We start from the raw sequence: 23,777 nt of genomic DNA, 5'->3' as shown, positions 1-23,777 counted from the left end.
CATTAATATAAACTGGTATGGTTGAAAAGGGCTTGTTATGAATAATAAGACACCTTTATTGCTCTCATCACTTAGGCAATTCCAAGGGTTTTAGGAGCTCTGTGTCAGGAATAGGACAAAGACCAAATACATATATTTTTTATTATTATTATTATTGTTATTATTATTATTATTTAAAGTTTATTTATTTTAGGAGAGAGAGAGGCAGAGAGGAGAGAGAGAATTCCAAGCAGGCTCCATGCTGTCAGTACAGAGCCCAACATGGGGCTTGATCTCAAACCGAACCATGAGATCATGACCTGAGCCAAAACCAAGAATCAGAGGCTTAACCAACTGAGCCTCCCAGGCATCCCTATAGTTTTTATTATAAGCCATGATATCACAGTAGATTTCACCAGTGCATCTATCTGGACCTGGGCTTTACTTTGCAGGAAGTTTTTGGTGTTTTGTTTTGTTTTTTTAAATAACAAATTCCCTATTCAGACTTTGTATTTCTTCTTGACTTGGCTTTGGTAGTTTAAGTCTTTCTAGGAATGTCCATTTCATCTATGTTACCTGATTCATTGTCATACAATTTTTTATAGTATTGTCTTACAATCATTTTTATTTGTATAAGGTTGATAGTGGTATCCTCTGTTTCATTCCTGATTTTAGTAATGTGAATCTTCTCACTTTTTTTTCTCTCTTTTTGTTGGTCAGTGCATCTAATGATTTGTTGCCTTTGTTGTTCTTTTCAAAGAAGAAAAGTTCAAGTCATTGATTTTCTTTGTTTTTGTGTTCCCTATCTCATTAATTTTTGTTCTAATCTTTATTTTTCCTTTTTTAATTTGCTTTGTGTTCAGTTTGGTATTCTCTTTCCAGTTTCTTGAGTAGTGGAAGACTAGTTACTGAGATCTTTCTTCTTTTTAAAATATGGGTGTTTACAGCTACAACTTTTCCTCTAAGCTCTGCTTTAGCTGCATCCATAAGTTTTCGTATGTAGTGTTTTCATTTTCTTTATCTCAAGTGATTCTGTAATCCCCCTCCCCCTTTTTTGACCTATTGGTTATTTAGGAGTGTGTTTTTAATTTCCTTAATATTTGTGAATTCCCCACATGAGGTCATGTTATTGATTTCTAATTTCATGCCATTTTGGTCATAGAACATACTTTGTATGATTTTAATCCTTTAAGGTATTTTGAGATTTATTCTATTGCTTAACATAATTATTTGGAAAAAAAGTAGAACAAACTAAATGAAAGCAAACAGAAGGAAGGAAATAATAATGATTAGTGTGAAAATAAATGTAATAGAGTATAGGAAAATAGAGACAATCCATGAAACTAAATTGGTTCCTTAAAAAGATCAACAAAATTAACAAACTGTTAGCTACACTTACTATGAAAAAATAACAAGACTCTCATTATTAAAATCAGGAACAAAAGTGGGGACATCACTGCTGACCTTACAAAAATGAAGAGGATTGTAAGGGAAATCTGTGAACAGTTACAAGTCAACAAACTAGATAACCTATAAGTAATGGACATTTTCTTAAAAGATACACTCTACTGGGGCACTTGGGTGGCTCAGTTGGTTGAGCATCCAACTTCGCCTCAGTTCATGATCTCACAGTTTGTGGATTTGAGCCCCATGTCAGGCTCTGTGCTGACAGCTCAGAGCCTGGAGCCTACTTCGGATTCTGTGTCTCCCTCTCTATCTCTGCCCCTCTTCTGCTCTCACTCTGTCTCTCTCTCTCAAAGATAAAAATTAAAAAAAAAAAGATATACTGTACTGAAGCTGATTCAAGAAGAATTAGAAAATCTCAATAGACCTATATCAAGTAAAGTGATGGAATTAGTAATCAAAAAACTTCACAAAGAAAAGCCCAGGCCCAGACAGATTCACTGGTTTATTCTACTAAACTTTTATTTATTTATTTTTTTAATTTAATGTTTATTTATTTATTTTTAAGAGTGAAAGACAGAGCAGAGGAGGGGCAGAGAGAGAGGGGGAGACACAGAATCTGAAGCAGGCTCCAGGCTCTGAGCTGTCAGCACAGAGCCCTACGTGGGCTTGAACTCACAAACTGTGAGATAATGACCTGAGCCAAAGTCAGCCGCCTAACCAACTGAGCCACCCAGGCACCCCAATTCTACTAAAATTTTAAAGAAAAATTAATAAACGTCTAGGTTTACACATTTATTATTTATTATTACACATTTAAACACATTCAATAATGTGAGAAATACCCTGATACCAAACCAGATAAAAATATCAAGAAAGAAAACTATTAAACAATGTCCCTTATGTATATAGACACAGAATACTAACAAAATAATCCAGCATCATATATAAAGGATACCATGACCAAGTGGAATTCACTCCAGGAATGCAAGCTCTTTGACATCTGAAAATCAATCAACATAAAATGCCATATTCATACAATAAAGAAAGAAACCATCATCTCACTAGGCACAGAAAAAGCATTTGACAAAATGGGAACTTCCTCAACCTGACAAAGATATAATGTAACTACACCTTATGTTATACTTCATAATGAAAGATTTAATGCTTTTTCCTTAAGATCAGGAACAAAGCAAGAATATTTTAGCCCCATGCATTTATTCCATATTGTACTGGAGGCTCTAGCAGGGCAATTAGGTAAAAAAATAAATAGGGGCGCCTGGGTGGCGCAGTCGGTTAAGCGTCCGACTTCAGCCAGGTCACGATCTCGCGGTCCGTGAGTTCGAGCCCCGCGTCGGGCTCTGGGCTGATGGCTCGGAGCCTGGAGCCTGTTTCCAATTCTGTGTCTCCCTCTCTCTCTGCCCCTCCCCCGTTCATGCCCTGTCTCTCTCTGTCCCAAAAATAAATAAACGTTGAAAAAAAAAATTTAAAAATAAATAAATAAATAAATAAATAAATAAATAAATAAATAAATATAAAAAATAAAAGGCTCTAGATTTGAAGGAAGAAGTAAATTTATGCTCATAGACAGCATGATCTTGTAAATGATATTCCTAAGGTATGCACACACAAGAAAGCTTTTAGAACTATTAAGTGTATTCAAAAAAGTTGCAGAATACCATAACAACATACAAAATGAGTTGTATTTCTATGTGCTAGCAATGAACTATCTGAAAATGAAAATTAAGAAAATATTCTACTTACAATAGGATAAAAAAGAGTACTTAAAAAATTTAATGTTGGGGCGCCTGGGTGGCGCAGTCGGTTAAGCGTCCGACTTCAGCCAGGTCACGATCTCGCGGTCCGTGAGTTCGAGCCCCGCGTCGGGCTCTGGGCTGATGGCTCGGAGCCTGGAGCCTGTTTCCGATTCTGTGTCTCCCTCTCTCTCTGCCCCTCCCCCGTTCATGCTCTGTCTCTCTCTGTCCCAAAAAAAAAAAAAAAAAAAAATTTAATGTTTATTTTTGAGAGAGAGAGAGAGAGAGACAGAGCATGAGTGGGGGAGGGCAGAGAGGGAAGGAGACACAGAATCCAAAGTAGGCTCTGAGCTGTTAGCACAGAGCCTGACATGGGGCTCAAACTCATGAATGGTGAGATCATGACCTGAGCCAAAGTCAGACACTTAACTGACTGAGCCACCTAGGTGCCCCCAAAAGAATAATTCTTTTAAATATTTGTATTTTAGAGACAGAGTGTGAGTGGGGGAGGGGAAGAGAGAGAGGGAGACAGAGAATCCAAAGTGGGCTCCCCACTAATGATGCGATGTGGGGCTCGAACTCCCCAACCATGAGATCATGACCTGAGCCAAAGTTGGACACTTAACCGACTGAGCCACCTAGGCTCCCCCAAAAGAATATTTTTTTTTGAGAATAAATATAACCAAAGAAATGCAAGCATTGTACACTGGAAAATTTTTTAAATGTTGTTTGAAGAAATTAAATCAGACCTAAATAAATGTAAAGATATTCTGTGTTCATGGATTGGAAGACTTAATATTGTTAACTTGGCAATACTTCCCAAACTGACCTGCAGGTTTCCTGCAACCCCTATCAAAGTTCCAGCTGACATCTTTTCAGAACTTGACAAGTTGATCTCAAAAATTTTTTGGACATCCAAAATACCCAGAATATTCAAAACAATATTGAAAAAAGAGAAAATTGGAGGCCTCAGAGTTCTATTTCCGAATTTAGTACAAAGCTACAATAATCAAGACAGTGTGGTACTTGCATAAGGATAGACATATAGATATAGTTCAGAGTCTAGAACTAAACCCTAAATATAGTTCAGAGTCTAAAACTAAACCCTCATACTTATGGTCAATGGATTTTTGACAAATGTGCCAAGACAATTCAATGGGAGAAAAAATAGTTTTTTTTTCAGGAAATGGTGCTAGGACAACTAGATAGCTACATGCAAAATAATTAATTTGAACCCGTACCTCACATCCTAAAAAAACTGAAAATGAATCATAGTTCTATGTATAAGAGCTAAGCCTATAATACTCTCATGACACTAAAAGCATAGGCAATGAAAGATAAAATAGATGAATTGGGCTTAGTCAAAATGAAAATCTTTTGTGCTTCAAAAGACAGCATCCACAAAGTTAAAAATCAACCTACAGAATGGGAGATAATACTTGCAAATCAAATGTCTGACAAGGGACTTTTACCCAGAACATATAAAGATCTCTTAAATCACCATTTAAAGGACAAGTAACTGAATTTATTTTTTAGTGGCCAAATGTTTTGAGTAGACCTTTCTCTAAAGAAGATATACAAATGGTGGTGACTATGCTCATGAAAACATGTGCAATATCATTACCTATTATGGAAATGCAAATCACACTATAGTGAGATACCACTTCATATCAATAGGGATAGATAAAATAAAAAGACTATAACAGTCCTGGTGAGAATGTGAAGAAATTGGAAACTCATACATTGTTGGTAGGAATGTAAAATGGTGCAGCCACTTTGAAATACATTTGATAGTTCCACAAAATGTTAAACATAGAGTTACCATATCACCCAGGATTCTACTCCTACATATATACTTCAAAGAATTAAAACGTGTTCAAACAATAGCTTTTACACAAATGTTCATAGCACCATTATTCATCATAATCAAAAATGAAAACAACTCAAATGTTCATCAACTGATGAATGAATGAATTAATGTGATATACCATCTAATGGAACATTAATAGGCAGTAAAAAGGAATGGAGTACTGATACATGCTGCAACATAGATGAACTTTGAAAACATTATGTTAAGTAAAAGAAGCCAGTCACGAAAGAACACATGTTGTATGATTCCATTTGTATGAAATGTCCACAATAGCCAAATCCATAGAGCCAAGAAGGTAGATTAGTGGTTGCCAGTTACTGGGTAGGGTGAGGTTGGTGGTGGAGTAGAATATGTAGTGATTGATAACATATAGGTTTTCTTTGGGAGATGGTGAGAATATTCTAAAACGTGATGGTTGCACGACTTTGTGAATGTACTAATATAACTGAACTGTATACTTTAAAGAGGGGGTGAACTTTGTGGCATGTGAATTATATCTCAATAAAACTGGTATCTAAGAAAATGTAATTATTTTCATTTAGAGACAAAGCACCATTTTTCTGTGGTGGAAGAGGTCCACTGTAATCAATGTTTCCCAAGTGGATGTCTGGTACCCCCTGGATGGTGCCATATTAGGGTCTTAGCACTGGCCTCTGCTGTTGGCAGGTTCTGTACTCAGCTGTGACAGTAGTCAGATCAGGTTGGTAAGGAAAGTCAATATTGTTGCACTCTTGCATAGCTCTGTTCTTGCTTCCCTGGCCACTTTACATGGGCTCACTGAGCAAACATTGGGATTGTTGGGAGGAAAAACTGGATGATATCTACAGAGATGGTCGTCTTTTGTCTCCCAATTATTGAGAGTTTCCTCTGTGGCAGACACCCCCAGTGGGTACACTCACTATCTGAATATATAGATATGGGCCATTTAGAAGGGAATGTGTCCTAGTAGCCTTTAGATGTCAAGATCCTCCCAGTGGTTGGAAACAGGCAAGAACTTGGTCTCACGGTTCATGGGTTTGAGCCACGCAATGGGCTCTGCGCTTGGGATTCTGTCTCTCTCTCTTTCTTCCCCTTACTCACTTGCTCTCTGCCTCAAAATAAATAAATAAACTTTTGAAAAAGTAATTGAGATGACCAGACTTCTGTACAGACAGGGAGGGGCTCAGAGAGCCAAGCTCTGAATAATTTTTTAAAAAAATGTTTATTTATTTGAGAAAGAGAAAGAGGGAGCATGAGTGGGGGAGGGACAGAGAGAGACACAGAGAGAAAGAATTCCAAGCAGGCTCTGTCTTATCAGCGCAGAGCTGGATGCGGGGCTTGATCCCACAAACAATGAGATCATGAGCTGAGCTGAAATCAAGAGTCAGAATGCTTAACTGACTGAGCCACCCAGGCACCCCTATGAAATGTTTACCTAACCCAAGATTGCCCCTTTATTCCTATTTTTCTGACAATATTTTATTTCATGTATTTTAAAAATAATCTCTACCCCCAACATGGGGCTTGAACTCACAAACGCTTGGACTCACAACCCCAAGATCAAGAGTTGTAAAGCTCCACCAAATGAGCCAGCCAGGTGCTCCTCTAACAATATTTTAAATTTTATTCTTTGCATTTTATTTATTTGTTTGTTGTTTGTTTATTTATTTATTTATTTATTTATTTAGAGAAGGTGAGCAGGGGAGAGAGGGAGCATTGCTGAAATCAAGAGTTAGATGCTTAACTGACTGAGGCACCCAGGTGCCCCTTATTGTCTGCATTTAAATGTTTTATCACTAGAATTTTCCTTTTTCTATTTCTTAGTAGGAAAAACTGGTACGTATTAAGTAGATAGTGGCAGAAAAATAATTTCAAAGTCTTTAAACCACTAAAACATTAAATAATCAATATTTTACTTTGCAGCTACAGACTATTCCATATTTTTTCCTATTTTTAAATGAAGTTTTAATAATTTTAGGTTTTGCATTTTGATTTGAACCATTCTGACTTCATATTTTGTATATGGTATGAGGCAAGGGTAGGTTGCTTTTGTATATGGATGTCTGCTACAGACTGAATATTTGTGTAACCCCAAAATTTGTATGTTAAATCCTAACATCCAATGGTGTTTGGAGGTGGGACCTTTGGGAAGTGTTTAGATCATGTGGTGGAGCTGTCATGAATGTGGTTAGTTCCATTATAAAAGAGACCCCAGGGGGCGCCTGGGTGGCTCAGTTGGTTAAGTGTCCAACTCTTGATTTTGGCTCAGGTCATGATCTCAGGGTTCATGAGTTTGAGCCCCACATTGAGTTCTACGCTGACAGCGCAAAGTCTGTTTGGGATTCTCTCTCTCCCTCTCCATCTTCCTCATTCTCTCTATCTCTTAGAAATAAATAAACATTAAAAAAAAGACACCAGAAATCTCCTTGGCACCTTATGTCATGTGAAAACATCTTTTTATGAACCAGGAATAAGGCCTCACACCAGACACCAAATTACCTGTGGTTTGATCTTAGACTTCCCAGATTCTAGAACTGTGAGAAATAAATGTTGTTTAAGCCACACAGTCTATAGTATTTCTGTTATAGCAGCCAGAACTAAGACAACATCTAATTGTTCCAGAATCATTTATTGACAAGTATCTTTTTCTCCATTGAATTACTTTCGGATCTTTAAAAAAATTTTTTTAATGTTTACTTATTTTTAAGAGAGAGTGTGAGTGGGGGAGGGGCAGAAAGAGAGGGAGACACAGAATTCAAAACAGGCTCCAGGCTCTGAGCAGTTAGCTGTGGGGCACTACCATCTGAGCAGGCACAATTCTGAATTTGGGAGAGGGGTTTTATCCACACTCCTATGGCAGTCCAGTAGGTACTTTGGCCCTTTGGGGACTATAGGGAATCAGAGGGGCTTTGTCATCATGAGGAATCCATGTCAATAGCTGTTAGTAGAGGATACAGGGCAGAGCAGAACAAGAATGCCCAGCAGATATCCAGAGAAAGATGGCATCCTCTTCTCAGCTGCTTGGACTTGTTCCTAGGCACAGGTGAGACCTAACTTCAGCCCTCTCCTGAGTGTCTGGCAGTCCAGGGTCCTACTATTGCAAAGGTGCCAGCCCAACATAGCTCACATACTCAGTATCCCATCTGATCCACTCAGCAATCTGTGAGGTTAAGTTTTATTCCCATTTCACAGATGACAACACTGACTTTTACAGCACTGGATCTGTTGTTATAACCACCAGGTTGATTTCTCTAGCTATGAATCCCAGAGATAACACAAGTTTTACTTATCATTTTACATTCTGGAAGGCACGGGAATGGGCACGCTCACAGAGGAATGGCATGGAGGGGTCAGGTGACTGGACTTATGTTTGAGTACAGATGAGACCTATTTTTGGCTACCACGCAGGAAAAACCATCACCTACTTTTTAGCGTACACATTTCAGAACTTTCTCTATGCACAAAGCCATTATGCAAACATTTATATATTTTTAAAAAAGTTTTTAATGTTTATTTTTTGAAAGGGAGAGAAACAGAGCACAAGCAGGGTAGGAGCAGAGAGACACAGAATCTGAAGCAGGCTCCAGGCTCTGAGCTGTCAGCACAGAGCCTGATGTGGGGCCCAAACCCATGAACTGTGAGATCATGACCTGAGCCAAAGTTGGATGTTTAACCGACTGAGCCACCCAGGTGCCCCAAACATTTATATTTTTACAAAAATGGGCCGATACTGTATATGTGGTTCTGAAAACTGTTTTTTCTTTATTGTTATTTTAACAGTGTACCATGAACATCTTTTCCATGCACATGGGTGAAAATCCCCTAATGAAAGACAGAGAACACTGTAGTTGGATCAAAAGGCTGCTGGTAACAAGAGTGACACCTAAAGCAAAATATCAGCCTAAGTTTAAAGCACATAGCCTGGCAAATGCCTGCCAGGAAAAGCAGGATCAGCAATATTCTCATTAGAGAAATCAGAAATGAACGCCAAAGACATTAAAGATACGGGATATCATGTAAGCCCCTTTGGCCCCTACCTCCGCCCCTCATTCCCCTGACACCCCGTTGCCCCCTTGGGGCAAAGGGATCCTGTACATCTCTTTGCATCCAATGAAAACCACCCATTTCTGTTTTTTCCTTAGCTCTTCCTGAGCCCTTGACACATCTCCACATTCTCTCATCATTTCCTCACTGCCCAAGTGCCTTTCCTGTAAGTCCTCCTGATAGTCCTTGGGGGAATCGTCTGTCCCCCTGTCCGTTTTTCTTTTTGCTTTCCTAGGCACATAATCTTCAGCTGGGCGCTTTTCGGCAGCCCGAGACTCACTCTCAGCCTTTGCCAGGGATTCTGGCTTGCCCTCACTGTGTGGTTTTCCCTCATTTTCAGACTTGCCCTGCTTTTCTTGCTTTCCCTCATCTTCTGGTTGTCCCTCATCATCTGGCTGTCCCTCATTCTGGAGCTTTCCCTCATGCCCTGGCTTCCCCTCCACTTCCAGCTTTTCTTCCTCATCTGATTTTCCTTCATCTTCTGTATCTACTTCATCTTCTGGCATTCCCTCGATTTCCAGCTTTCCTTCATTTTCATTGTAGAGTTTTTCCATGTTGAGATTTCCCCTTCTTTTCCTGTACTGGGGGGTGTGGTGAGGTGGTAAGGGGAAGAGAAGATAAAGAAGACAAGGGAGACTGAGGGCTTGGAGGTGGAATGCAGGTCCTGATAGTACTGGCATCTTTCCCCTTGGCTGGGTTCCTTTGACCTGGCCCAGCCCTCCAAGTGTGTCTTCTGCCCACCCTCTACCCCACAATTCATCCCACACTTGAGAGCCAACCATTTCCTTGTCAGGCCCTACCATCTTCTCTACCATCCTAAAGCGTGGTGGGGTGTGTGCAATATATGTGGTGGGGGATGGGCAGTGGGGCTCTCAAATTCTGCCCAAGCTGTGCTTTCTACACCCTCCCCTCACTGTTTCTGTCCAGTGTCCCTCCCTCCTTTCACTCACCCGCAGGGATTCTGAACAGGTTCTTCCTATTTTTCTAGTCTTGCAGAGTGCTGGGGACAGACACACAGACCTGCAGACAGACAGGAGACAGGGGCAGGGCGTCTCAGCAATTTGCTCTCAGCAAATTGATGTTTCTTTCCTGAATCTGGGCCCTCCTCATGCAACATTTCCCTCACTTACCTCCCCCGCATCCAGCCGCCATTACTTTCCAGGCCTCAGGCTCCAGACCAGGATGCTGTCCAACTGTTTGGATCTCTGTGACCCCCTCCCCTGCAGACAAGCCGCCCGCCCTCACCCTCTTTTTGCGGAGGTCAATATTTCCACTTAGGTGCAGAGTGTGAGAGGGGGTTATTTCTAGAATATGTCTGTCTACATTTCACTGTCGCACTGCGGGGGCGCCCCCCTCCCATTTCAGGTCGAAAAATGTCTGGAGAGCGCAGAGGAGGGGCGTCAAGGAGGCGACAGAGCCTGCTGCAAGATGCTCCCTCCTCATCTGCCCACCTCCCCGCCGCGTCCCCCTCCTCCCCAACCTCCCGGACCCCTCCCCACCCCGCGCTGCTCCCAGATCCTACTCCCATCCACCTCCACCCCTGCCCGGGGCCACCGGCAGCACCCACCTTCACACCGACCTGAGGGACCTGCGGGGCCCGGGGCAGCCCTGTGCCTCCTCGGGCTCGCCAAAGCCCGCCGGCCCCTCGCCCGCCGCCCGGGCAGCTCAGGGAGCTGGTTCTGCGCGGGCGACGGGAGCGGACAGCGCAGGCACCAGACCGCAGGGTGGGTGAACAGGCGGGCGCGGGGGCTGCTGCCCACGTCGGCACCCGACCGGTCACGTGAGCGCCGCGTCACCCAAGCTCGGTTCCCCACCCCGCTCCGCCCCCTCATCCCCATCCCGTAGGGACCAGCCAGCCACAGACGGTGGGGAGCAGTGTGGCAAAAGGGGGTCACCGAGAGGGCAGCCCAGAGGCTTCTTTACCGCAGGTGCTTTACCTGGCGCGCATCTCAGGTCCTCACACAGCATCCCTCTGAGAGGTACGTCATTGCCAGGTGTGACAGCTGATCGCAGGGAGGGTACCCGACTTTGCCGAGAGCACTCAGCAACGGAATCCCACAGGCTGCTTTCAAGACAGGCTCTGCCAGACTCCAGAGCTCTGGTGGTAGTGTCCGCCAAAGTAGAGCTACCACCTTGAGTAGCTGTGTTCCTGGGCCTCCTCTCTCCTCAGCCCACACGTTCTCTCTCCCTGAGTTATTTCTGTTCATTTCCCTCTAAGCACAGATGATTCTCAAATCTCCATCACCAGGCTATCCTCTCCCTTGAGTCTTAGACCCGTGTTTTGCTTTCCTACCAGCAGTATAGGAGAGTGCTTGTTTCTTCACACCTCCTCCAACATGTGTTAGAATACTTCTTTTCACTAACATGATACGTGAGTAGTAGTGTCTCAGTGGTATTTTACTTTGCATGTTTATTGAGTTTTAATATCATTGTGAATTGTCTGTTCATGTCTTTTCTACATTTTTCTATTGGGTTGTTGGTCCTTCTCCCCTCAGGTTTCAGTATTCTTTTTACATCAATTATATTATGCCTTTATGTTATATATGTTGCAAATATTTACTTCGAGCTTGTGAGTTGCTTTTCTTCTTTGTATATAATATATTTCTGCCATGCATAAAAAAGTCAAATTTATCAAACTTTTCTTTTATTGAATCTAGATTTTGATTCATAGTTAAGAATTCATTTCCTACATGAAGTCAGAGAGGAATTCACCCATGTTTTCTTTTAGTACTCATATGGTTAACTTTGTCTTGAGAGCATCTTTGGTTAAGAATAGAAGTTAAGTGATACAACAGTGACAAACTGAGTTGTATCTACTGCTGACTCAAGACACTAGAGTAACAAAAATCAAACCCAAGGCTTATTACAAGGGGGGGAGTTTCCTAACAAACCATCACCCATATGATGCTAGGAACCTCAAATGTTTCAGTTAAAGGGTAAGTGTAAATTGGAAATAAACTAGCTCTCATAAAGTCTTTTAGTTTGGCTTTGCAACATCTAGGTGGACTAGTAAACTTTAAGCTTTGAATAGATTATGGTGGTTCCAGCCAAGAAGAACCCTTATACGCCCTGACCAAGGAAAACAAAATCTCTGGAGTAAGCATACATCATCCTAGGCCCCAATTATTTCAACCAACAATTGTTCATGTACAATGTCCACAGAGAGAGATCATCAGGAATATAAATAAAAAAGGACATTATAAGTAAGAAGCAGTAGAGACAACAGCCAACACAAATCCGTTGGCCTTCAATTATCCGAATCATCAGATAAAGATTATTAAACCACAATGCTTAGTGAATTCAGATTAAAAAAAAAATCGAATCTTGAAAATTCAACAGGAAGCTAGAAATCAGAAAAAGTGAAAAAAAGGGAATTCTAAAACTACAAAAACACTTTGCTGAAATTAGAATCTCACTGGATGGCTTTAGTATCAGATTAGATGTAGCTCAAAAGAGAATTAAAGAACTAGAAATTATTTCAGAAGAAACTATCCATAAAACTGCACAGGTATTCAAAAAGATGGAAAACACAGATGGGAGGGCATGATCAAGATCTAACAAATGTTTACTTGGAGTTCCAGAAGGAAAAGAGAAATGGAAGTGTTCAGAGGCAACTTTTGAGAATACAACTGAGGATTTTTTCAGAACTGATGAAAGACATTGATCCATAGATCTAAGTCCAAGAAATCCCAAACAGGATAAAAAGAAACTCACACATAGATGCATAATAGTGAACTTGCAGAGAATCAAAGAAAATCATAAAAGTAGCCAGAAAAAAATAGAGTATGCCTTGAAAGGAACAAAATTTAGGCTGATTGATAACTTCTCATTAGCAACAATGGAGATATGAAAATGGTAGAATGATGGCTTTAATGACTTGAAAGAAATGCCAGCCAAAAATCTGATAACCAGCAAAAATACCTTCAAAATTGAAGGTGAAATGAAGACCTTTACAAATAAATAAAAACAGGGTTTGCCATTGGCAGGCATGAACCAAAGAAAGTATTGAATGATACAAGGCATTTTTCAGATAACAGGAAAGTGATCCCAGATGGAATACTGGAGATAAGAAAAAGAGAAAGATAAAATGACAGATATGTATGTAAATTTAAATCAATACTACATAAAAATAGTAATATCTTGTTAATTCATATCGACAAATAACATATGAGTCAAGAGAGCTGGAGTAAATGTATTTAAAATTCTGGCATTATTTGGGGAGTCTATTAAAAGTACAAAATTAGTATTAGCCTTTGATAAGCCAAGACTGTAGGCTATAATTGCCAGAAAACCATTAAGGAAGAGTAAAAGTGTAAAACTTCTAAGCTAATAGAGGGGCAAAAATAAGAAAATAATCCTAAAGGAGAGAAAACTAACATAGGTCAGACAGGACACAGAGATGGAACTTGGTACAATGGTTAACTTATATCTATTAATATCAGTAAGTACATTAAATGTAAGTGGTTTATATGATGCAATTAAAATAAAGATTTTCAGACTGGAAAAAACACAATAATATACCGTTTAAAAAAGACATCTGAAATATAAAAGTACATAGAGACTGAAAGTAAAAGTAGAAAAAAATTATAACATGAAAACACTAACCAAAAGAAAGTCATTGTAGTTCAATAACAAAATAGACTTTAAAGCAAAAAGCATTACAAAACATAAGTGTTACTTTATGATATTAAAAAAAATTAAGTTTTTTTAAATGTTTATTATGTTTGAGAGACAGAGAGAGACACAGCATGAATGGGGAAGAGGCAGAGAGGGAGGGAGACACAGAATCTGAAGTAGGCTCCAGGCTCACAGAGCCCAATGCGGGGCTTGAACTCACGAACTGTGAGATCATGACCTGAGCCGAAGTTGGATGCTTAACCGACTGAGCCACCCAGGCGCCTGTAAAAAAAAATTTTTTTAATGTTTATTTACTTTTGAGACAGAAAGAGAATGAGAGCGGGGGAGGGGCAGAGAGAGTGAGACACAGGATCCGAAGCAGGCTCCATGCTGACAGCAGAGAGCCCGATGCGGGGCTCGAACCAATGAACCATGAGATCATGACCTGAGTTGAAGTTGGACACTAAACCAATCGAGCCACCCAGGTGCCCTGATATTTTAAAACTTGTATGCACTTGGGAATGCAAACTGATGCAGCCACTCTGGAAAACAGTATGGAGGTTCCTCAAAAGGTTAAAAATAGAACTACCTATGACCCAGCGATTGCCCCAGTAGGTAGTTACCCAAAGGATACAAAAATACAGATTTAAAGGGATACACGCATCCCGATGTTTATAGCAGCATTATCAACAATAGCTGAAACTTAAGGAAAAAGCCCAAACGTCCACTGACTGATGAATGGATAAAGAAGATATGGTAAACACACACACACACACACACACACACACACACACACATAATGGAATATTACCCAGCCATCAAAAAGAATGAAATCTTGCCATTTGCAATGATGTGGATGGAGCTAGAGTATATTATGCTAAGCAAAGTAAGTCAGTCAGAGAAGAGAAATACTGTATGATTAACTCATATGTGGAATTTAAGAAATGGAACAGATGAACATAGGGGGAAGGGAAAAAAGAGGGAGGCAACCATAAGAGACTCTTCACTAGAGAGAACAAACTGAGGGTTGCTGGAGGGGAGGTAGGCAGGGGATGGGCTAAATGGGTGATGGGCACTGGGTGTTATATGTAAGTGATGAATCACTAACTTCTACTCCTGAAAAGAAATAATAAAATAAAAATAAAACTTGTATACTTATTAAATTGACCTGAAAATAAATAAATCAAAATTTTACAGAACTACAAGGAGAAATAAATCTTCCATTTTAGCATTAACACTCCTATCTCTGTAACTGTTGAAATATTTAAGGTGTTGAAAGAAAAAAACCCACCAAACTAAAATTCTATGTCCAACAAAATTATCCTTCAAAAGTGAAGGAGAAATAAGACTTTCTCAAACAAAAACTGATGATTAGCAAACCTTCCCTTAAAGAAATGTTAAAAGACTTTCTCCAGGCAGAAGAAAATTGATATAGGTCAGCAACTCAACTCTTCCTAAAAAGCAGTTGAAGTGGAACAAATGATAGTAAAATGAAATAGTTTTTTTAAAATTCTTAAATAATTTTAAAAAGATAAATGTCTAAAGTAATATTAACAATATATTGAGTGATTATACCATATGGATAAGTGAAATGAATGATGAACACCCTGTAATAAGGTGCCTATACACATATAAATGAGGCAGAAGAATGTTCTTTGAAAGTGATCCTAGTTTAAAATGTATTTTGTAAACTTGAGGGAAATCACTAAAAACATTTTTTAAATAAATATAATTGATACACTAAGAGAGAAGACAAATGGAATTATGTAAAATACTCAAAACTAGAGAAGGCAGAAAAAGAAACCTCAGAAATAAACAGAAAAGTTATAAACATGGTTGATATTAATCCAATTATATTTATTTATTTATTTATTTATTTATTATTTATTTATTTATTTTGAGAGCGTGGGAGGGGCAAAGAAAAGAGAAAATCTTAAGCAGGCTCCACGCTCAGCACAGAGCCTGACACGGGGCTCAATCTAACAATTGTGAGATCATGAACTGAGCCAAAATCAAGAACCAGACACTTAACTGAGCCAACCAGGCACCCTTGGACCTTTTTTAAAAAGTAAATTCTATGCCCAATGTGAGGCTTGAACTCATGACCCCAAGATCAAGAATCTCATGTGCTACCAACTCAGCCAGCAAGGCACCCTAATATCATGCACCCTCTATATGATGTGGTGACTATGGCACTTACCTCTGTGGTCCTCTTCCCAAAAGCACTTAATCCATGTGTAACAAGAAAAACAAAATCAAACTTACTTAAATTGTGGGACATTATACAAAATACCTGACCAGTACTTCTCAAAAGTGTCAAGGGCATCAAAAACAGGGAAAGTCGGAGAAACTGTCACAGCCAAAAGGAGCGTATGGAGACATGTCTAAATGTAAGTGGTAACCTGGATAGGATCCTGGAACAGAACAAGGACATTAGGGGAAAACTGAGGGAATTTGAATAAAGTATGTACTTTGGTAAATAATGTATCAATATTGGTTTATTGTGACAAATGCACCATACTAAGGTAAGATGTTAATCGAGGATACTGGGTATGGGGTATACAGAAACTCCATACTATCTTTGCAATAATTCTGTAAATCTACAATTGTCCTAAAGATTAAAATTTATTTAAAAAACACTAAAGACAAATAAAAGGCTAATGAAGAACCAAGGGGGTAAATCACATAGTTAGATGGTTATGTTCAAATGTAAGGCAGGGCTTAACAGGAATTCCCTGAGAGACAATTCCTCCTAAGAAAAAAGTGTCAGCAGACAAGAGATTAATAGGTGAGGACAGCACAGCATCTAGGTGCTCAGATTTTTCTGGCTCAATCTACAGTATCTAAATCCAGTGGATATGGCTGTATGCAAAAACACACACAAACCAACAAAAGTTCTGTAAAGCAATGTTTTATAAAAATCTTTATAAAATATCAAGGCCCAAGTAACAATTGGATACTACCCACCTGAATTAGGATAACTATTGTAGGTAGAGAAGGAATTTTCCACCTTCCTGTTGAGACAGTGTTGCCTTAGTCCATCATGGTCTCCAGCCCACCAGTAGCAATGGGGGCTTCAGAAGGGTACAGAGCCCCTCAGAAGGGGCACAGTGCCCAAGATACATGGCATTACCCAGAGGAGAGTGACCCCCACCTTTTACCTGTCTGAACTTATTCCTGGACGCAAGTGAGACCTCCCTCATCCCTTTCCCAAACATCTGACAGAGTTTTCGTTCTGCTACTGCAGGGCAAACGGTAGGAGTCAGCCCCCACACAGCTCACACACTCATTACTTCATCTGATCTTCTCCACAGCCTTAGAAGGCAAGTTTTACCCCACTTGACAGATGACAAGACCTGTCTTTTACAGCAATGGATCTGTAGTAACAGCCAGGTTGAGTATTCCAACTTCCAGTGCCAAATTTAATAGGAGTTTTACAAAACATTTTACATCCTGACCATGAATTTTAGGTGTCTCCACTGCATCCATAAGCTAACTCAACAGTGATTTTGGTTGCTGGGTATACATTGTTTTCCTACTTTTTATATTTCATTGTTTTCATGATGAAAGTGACCTGTGTTTTTTAGGAGAAAATATACACAGGATAAAAAAAAACAGAAATAAAATCACCACAGATAACCAGGACACAGCTTTCAGAGCTTTCTCTGTACACAGATCACTAGGTAAATACCTTTGTAGTTTTACAAAAATGGACTGATGGCATATATATGGTTCATCAAACTTTTTCTTTTTAATTTACAATGTGCCATAAACATTTTTTCCATGCAATGGACAAAAATCTACTACTGAAACATCGAGGACTAATAGTGATCGCTAAAGCAAGTATTAGCGTAAGGTTAAAGCACGTGGCCTGACAAATGCCTGCCAGGGACACTACACAAAAGGAATGTCTTCAAAGCCCCTTTGTGGGGCCCTGCAGCCACCCCTGAGTTCCCTTGGGCCCCTCGGGTGGAAGGGATCCTGTAAGCTTTTTTGCATCCACATAAACCCCCCCAACTTCGCCTGGTTTTCTTCACCTCATCCTCCACCCTGGCCATCTCATCAAATTCTCTAATCATCTCCTCATTGCTCAAATGCATATCATGTATGGCCTCCTTATATTCCTTGAGGCACTGAGCCAGCCCCTTGTTGGTTTTTCTTTTGGCCTTCCTGGGTACATCGTCCCCAGCTGGGCGCTTCCTGCAGCCCTTGGTTCACTGGCTGGTTTTCTTCTTTTGGCTTTTCCTCACTCTCTGATTTTTCTTCTTTTGGCTTTCCCTCGCTCACTGGTTTTTCCTCGCTCACATGGCTGTCCCTCGCTCTCTGGCTTTCCCTCACTCTCTGGCTTTCCATCTGTTGGCTTTGTCATACTCTCTGGCTTTTCCTTATCCTTTAGTATTTCCTCATCTTCTGTCTTCTCCTCTCGTTTTCTAACTTTTCCTTGTCTTCCAAAGTACAAGCTACTTCTGGCTTCCCACATCCTGTGGCTGTTCTTTACATTCCATCTCTCCTTGGTTCTCAGACATTCCTTCATTTTCATTGCAGAGTTTTTCCCATGTTGAGATTTCCCCTCCTTTTCCTGTCCTGGGGTGGGGAGAAGAGGAGACAAAGAGGAGACAAGGGAGACTGAGGGCTTGGGGGGTGGAATGCACATCAGAATACTACTGGCACGCTCCCCTTGTCAGGGTTCCCTGACCTGGCCCAGCCCCTAAGTGTGCTTTCTGCCCACCCTCTCCCCTCACACCACGTGAGCCAGACTATTTCTCTGGCAAGGCCCTGCCATTTTCTCTATGTTTGCTCAGCACTGCAGAGTGTGTATAAATGTGTTAGGAGGTGGGAAGTGGCGCCCCATATTCTGCTGGTGCTGTACCCTCCATACTACCCACCCCTCTAGGTCCCTATCCACAGACCCCCTTCCTTTACTGACCTGCAGGGATTCTGAACAGATTCCTCCTCCTTTTCTAGCCTTGCAAAGTGCTGAGAAAAGACACGCAGACCTGCAGACAGACAGGAGACAGGGCCTGTGCGTTGGTGGATGCTTAGGGACTCGAGTCCCTTTCCTGAATCCTGGCCCTCCTCATCCGACGTTTCCCTCCCCCGCCTCCTCCGCCCCCCCCCCCCCCCCCCCCCCGCTGTACTCCAGCCGCCATTTCTTTTCAAGCCTTGGGCACCAGACCAGGACGTTTTCCAAACTAATTTTGGATCTCTGTGTCCTTGTTCTGGTGAGACATTCGCCTCCCCAACCTCGAGGTTAACTTTTTTTCTCTACACATGGACTGGTAGAAGGGGTTTATTTCCACTGTCTCACTGCGGGGGAGGGGGCAGCTCACCAGCTCCGATTCCAAAATGGACGGAGGGCAACGAGAAGGAGGTGCAGAGAAACGGGACACGGGTACTAGGTGTGTCCGCTGTCCCCACCCTTTTGCCAATTGGAACGTTAGCTCCCCCTTGGCCATTTTCCCACCGCCATCTCTACACTCTCCGGCCCGCTTCCCTCGAACCTGGGCCCCATCCCCACTCTTTTTCCTCTGGGTGTTTCCTGCCTCGTCCCCCCCACCCCCCCCCCGCTCATTCCAGAGTTCCGCAGCAGCGACGAAGAGCCTCACACTGACCTGAAAGAACCTGCAGCAACAATTAGGAGCTCACAGATCGCTCCGGACCCGACCGCAGGGGAAGAGGGCGGGCTCCAGTTCTGGTGCCCACATCTGCGCCGGGGCGGTCATGTGAGCATCACGTCAACCCAAGCTCGCCCCCGCCCACCATCCGCGTCTGCCAGTCACCACACCACCTCTCTGGACGGCGTGCCCTCTCATCTCTCTGCGTCGGGTTGGGGAAGGCTTTCATCCTTTTTAACTCCTAGAGGCGGTCGAAGGAGTAGTTTTAATAAAAACCACAGAGGCTTTTAAAAATGGGTTGGGCAGTTCGGGGAAGGAGTCTTGATCAGTTGCTCTTAATTTCCATTGATAGAATGTAGAGCCAACCAATGAAATCCTATCAATGTGAACTTTAATGTCTTCCATAGAATACTGCACTTTAGGAAAAGTTACGAAAAATATTCCCCTCAAATGAAATTGTCCCTTTTCCTAACGTGTGCGCAAACATATGTTTTTTTCCTTTTTAGTATCTCACAAAAAGAAGGTGAATACAGTCTGAGATACTTTGAGAGACCACATTACATTCACAGTAACTTTATGACAGTACATTGTTATAATTGTTCTATTTTATATTAGTTAATGTTGTAATCTCTTACACTGCTTAATTTAGAAATTGAACTTTACCATAGGTATGTATGTATAGGAAAAGAACATAGAATATATATAGGATTCCATACTATTGTGGTTTCAGGCATCCACTGGGGGTCTTGGAACGTAATCCGCTTCAGATAAGGGAGACTACTGTAGCTGCCTTCTATTTTATTTTATTTTATTTATTTATTTTATTTATTTTATTGACATTTGTATCTATTTTTAACCTTTTTTTTTGGTTAATTTATTCTTTTAAAAATTTACATCCAAGTTAGTTAACATATAGTGCAATAATGATTTTAGGAATAGAATCCAGTGGTTCATAACCTACATATAACACCCAGTGCTCATCCCCCAAGTGTCCTCCTTAAAGCCCCTTGCCCAATTAGCCCCACCTCCCTACCCAAAACCCCTCCAGAAATTCTCAGTTTTTTTCTCTGTATTTAAGAGTCTCTTATGGTTTTTCCCCCTCCATGTTTTATATTATTTTTGCTTCCCTTTCCTTATGTTCATCTGTTTTGTATCTTAAATTCCATATATGAATGAAGTCATAGATATTTGCCTTTCTCTGACTAATTCACTTAGCATAATACACTCTAGTTCTATCCAACCTTGTTGCAAATGCAAGATCTCATTCTTTTTGATCACTGACTAGTATTCCATCGTGCCTCTTATGTATCCATTCATCAATCGATGGACATTTGGACTCTTTCTATACTTTGGCTATTGTTGATAGCATGGCTGTAAACATTGGGGTGCATGTGCCCATTCAAGATAGCACTCCTCTGTTCTTGGGTAAATACCTAGTGGTGCAATTGATGGGTTGTAGGGTAGTTTTATTTTTAATTTCTGACAAACCTCAATACTGTTAACCAAAGTGGCTGCACCAGTTTGCATTCCCACCAGTAATGCAAAGGGTTCCTCTTTCTCCACATTCTAGCCAACATCTGTTGTTGCCTGAGTTGTTAATTTTAGCCATTCTAACTGGTGTGAGGTAGTATCTCATTGTGGTTTTGATTTGTATTTCCCTGATGATGAGTGAAAACATAAATTTTCTATTAATTATTTAAATCTAAAAATAAAACTATCTTAGAAACAGAATAAGAGAACAATTATTTTTTTATAAGTGAGAACTGAATATTCAATGGACAATGACCCTGACCATACGTGACAATAGAACTGGGACCCACAACCTTGCAGCAAGCAGCCCAGGAAGCTAAATCACAACTTCCAAAGCAATCTTCAGGCTTTGATCAATGACTGCCAGCCTCCCTATTTTTTGCCCCCCCCCATTCAAATATGCTATCCAAACCAATCAAATAGGATGCCCTGCTTTTTGTTAGCCTGTTTCCAGCTTCCCCATGCCAACAATCTCCAATCGGAGAAAAACCTAAAGTCTTCCCTTTTGTTCACTGTAATGCTTTTCCACTCCTTAGAGACTTTTAGTTTCTGCCAAACACAAGTAATGCTGGCTGACTCCCTTGTTATAACAAGCTCTGAGTAAATAACCTCTATTTCCATTTAAGCTTTTTGTGTGTAAGGCCTTAAAAATATAATAACAGTGGCGTCTGGGTGGCTCAGTTGGTTAAGCGTCTGATTCTTGATTTTGGCTCAGGTCATGATCTCATGGCTCCTGGGATCTAGCCCATGTCGGGCTGACAGTGAGGAGCCTGCTTGGGATTCTCTCTCTCCCTCCCTCTCTATGCCCATTCCCCCTCAAAATAAATAAATAAACTTAAAAATAAAAAATATAATAACAAAGACAAAAACAATTAAGGAAAACATTGATAGATTTGACCACATGAAAATGTGCAATAATTTTGTGAGGGCTTGGGGACACACGCACTCTTCCCTGCCTTTGTTGAGTGTAATGGTAAAAAGTGTTCTGAGGAGCAATTTGGTAAATTGTTTTAAAAATAAAAATGTTTGGGGCACCTGGGTGACTCAGTCAGTGAGCGTCCGAATTTGGCTTAGATCATAATCTTGAGGTCATGGGTTGAGCCCCACGTCGGCCTCTGTGCTGACAGCTCAGGGCCTGGAGCCTGCTTCAGATTCTATGTCTCTGTCTGTGCCCCTTCTCCTCTTGCGCCCTGTCTCTCTCAAAAGTATATAAACATTAACAAAATTTTAAAAATAAAATGTTTGAAGGGAGCCTGGGTGGCTCAGTTGGTTAAGAGCCCAATTTTGGCTCACATCATGATCTCCTGGCTCATGAGTTCAAGCTCCACCACCCTCCTTCAGGCTTTGTGCTGACAGCTCAGAACCTGGAGCCTGCTTCTGATTCTATGTCTCTGTCTCTCTCTGCCCCTCCCCCACTCGTGCTCTGTCTCTCCCTCTCTCAAAAAATACACATTAAAAAATTAAAAAATAAAAATGATATTTTGGCTCAGTAATTCCACTTCTAATATTTACCCATAGAGATAATTAATAAAGTACAAAATATAATCTTATGTTTAAAAATGCTTTATACTTTAAAAATTCCCATAAAAACTGTTATTATGCATTTATTCTTTGCTGGAACTGGGGCTACAGTATTAATTATGTAGGCCTTGTTTATAATGTAAAAAATGGAATATCACAATTGTCCATCAGTACAGATTTAGTTACATAATCTTCTTAGTACATTTGTTTTCCTTGGCTATCTTTGGATGTTTGGTTTAGAAAAATAACTAAAATGTTGGGTTCTCAATACACAGTAAAAATAATTAACTATTTATAATCCCCAATTGCTATGGGTGGTGAGACACAAAGGATAACCACAAGATGTGGTATTGCACTCTAGAGAATGCCACCTATGTGCCTGGCACTGTGTTAGCTACTTCATTTTATCTGGTGTGGATTTCATTTATACCTGAAAAAGGAACTCACACTTCAAGGAAGCAGAATGATTTATAAAACTACAAGCTTAACTTAGTGTGGTACTGGAATAAGCATAGCAGGAGGAATAAAACACAGAAAGCCCACTAACATACCCAAGTGTAAAAGTTTTTAGTATGTGATAAGAATCCATTTCTGCTCAGTAGTGAAAAATAGGTTATTATGTAAATTACATTTGTATAATTGGATAGTTAAAAAATGAAGATCCTCATTTTCTGACATACAATCAAGTCCTTATAAGCAAGTATCACGAAATAAAAGGCATCCAGATTGTAAGGAAAGAAATAAAACTTCCTTTATTTGCATATGACATTTGCATATAGAAAATTCCAAACAATCCACTAAAGAACTATGAGAACTAACAAATGAGTTCAGTTCAATATATAAAAATCCATTGTATTTCTATGTGCTAGCAATGAATAATTTGAAATGGAAAGTAAGAAAACTTTTCCATTTAAAATGGCATCAAAAATGCAAGAAAAAACATTTGACAAAATTCAGCATCCTTTCTTAAAAAACCCTCGAGAAGTCGGGATAGAAGGAATATACTTAAACATCATAAAAGCCATTTATGAAAAGCCCACAGCTAATATCATCCTCAGTGGGGAAAATCTGAGAGCTTTCCCATGAGATCAGGAACACAACAGGGATGTCCACTCTCACCGCTGTTGTTAACATAGAGTTGGAAGTGCTAGCATCAGCAATCAGACAACAAAGGGAAATCAAAGGCATCAAAATTGGCAATGATGATGTCACACTTTCACTTTTTCAGATGACATGATACTCTACAGGGAAAACCCGACAGACTCCACCAAAAGTCTGCTAGAACTGATAGGTGAATTCAGCAAAGTTGCAGGATACAAAATCAATGTACAGAAATCAGTTGCATTCTTATACACTAATAATGAAGCAACAAAAGACAAATAAAGAAACGGGTCCCATTCACAATTGCACCAAGAAGCATAAAACCTAACCAAAGATGTCAAAGATCTGTATGCTGAAAACTAT

The 23,777-nt window shown here is 40.4% G+C and overlaps 1 protein-coding gene and 1 pseudogene across 1 annotated transcript; both read right to left on the bottom strand.

Annotated features, from left to right (window-relative positions):
• Positions 1-8,721: 8,721 nt before the first annotated feature.
• Positions 8,722-11,176, bottom strand: LOC115507387 (annotated as a pseudogene).
• A 5,369-nt stretch (positions 11,177-16,545) lies between these two features.
• Positions 16,546-19,278, bottom strand: TCEAL4 (transcription elongation factor A like 4; the record flags this gene model as incomplete). Its single annotated transcript, XM_030304827.1, is given in 9 exon segments — positions 16,546-17,669; positions 17,671-17,845; positions 17,848-17,877; positions 17,880-17,952; positions 17,954-18,064; positions 18,067-18,125; positions 18,128-18,231; positions 18,575-18,644; positions 19,260-19,278. Coding segments are annotated over 9 exon segments (750 nt in total), but the record flags the coding sequence as incomplete, so codon positions are not given.
• Positions 19,279-23,777: the final 4,499 nt, after the last annotated feature.

Source organism: Lynx canadensis, chromosome X (assembly GCF_007474595.2).
Source record: "Lynx canadensis isolate LIC74 chromosome X, mLynCan4.pri.v2, whole genome shotgun sequence".
Lineage (NCBI taxonomy): Eukaryota > Metazoa > Chordata > Mammalia > Carnivora > Felidae > Lynx > Lynx canadensis.
Note: the sequence above shows the minus strand (reverse complement) of the source record. Positions and strands in the feature narration are given on the sequence as shown.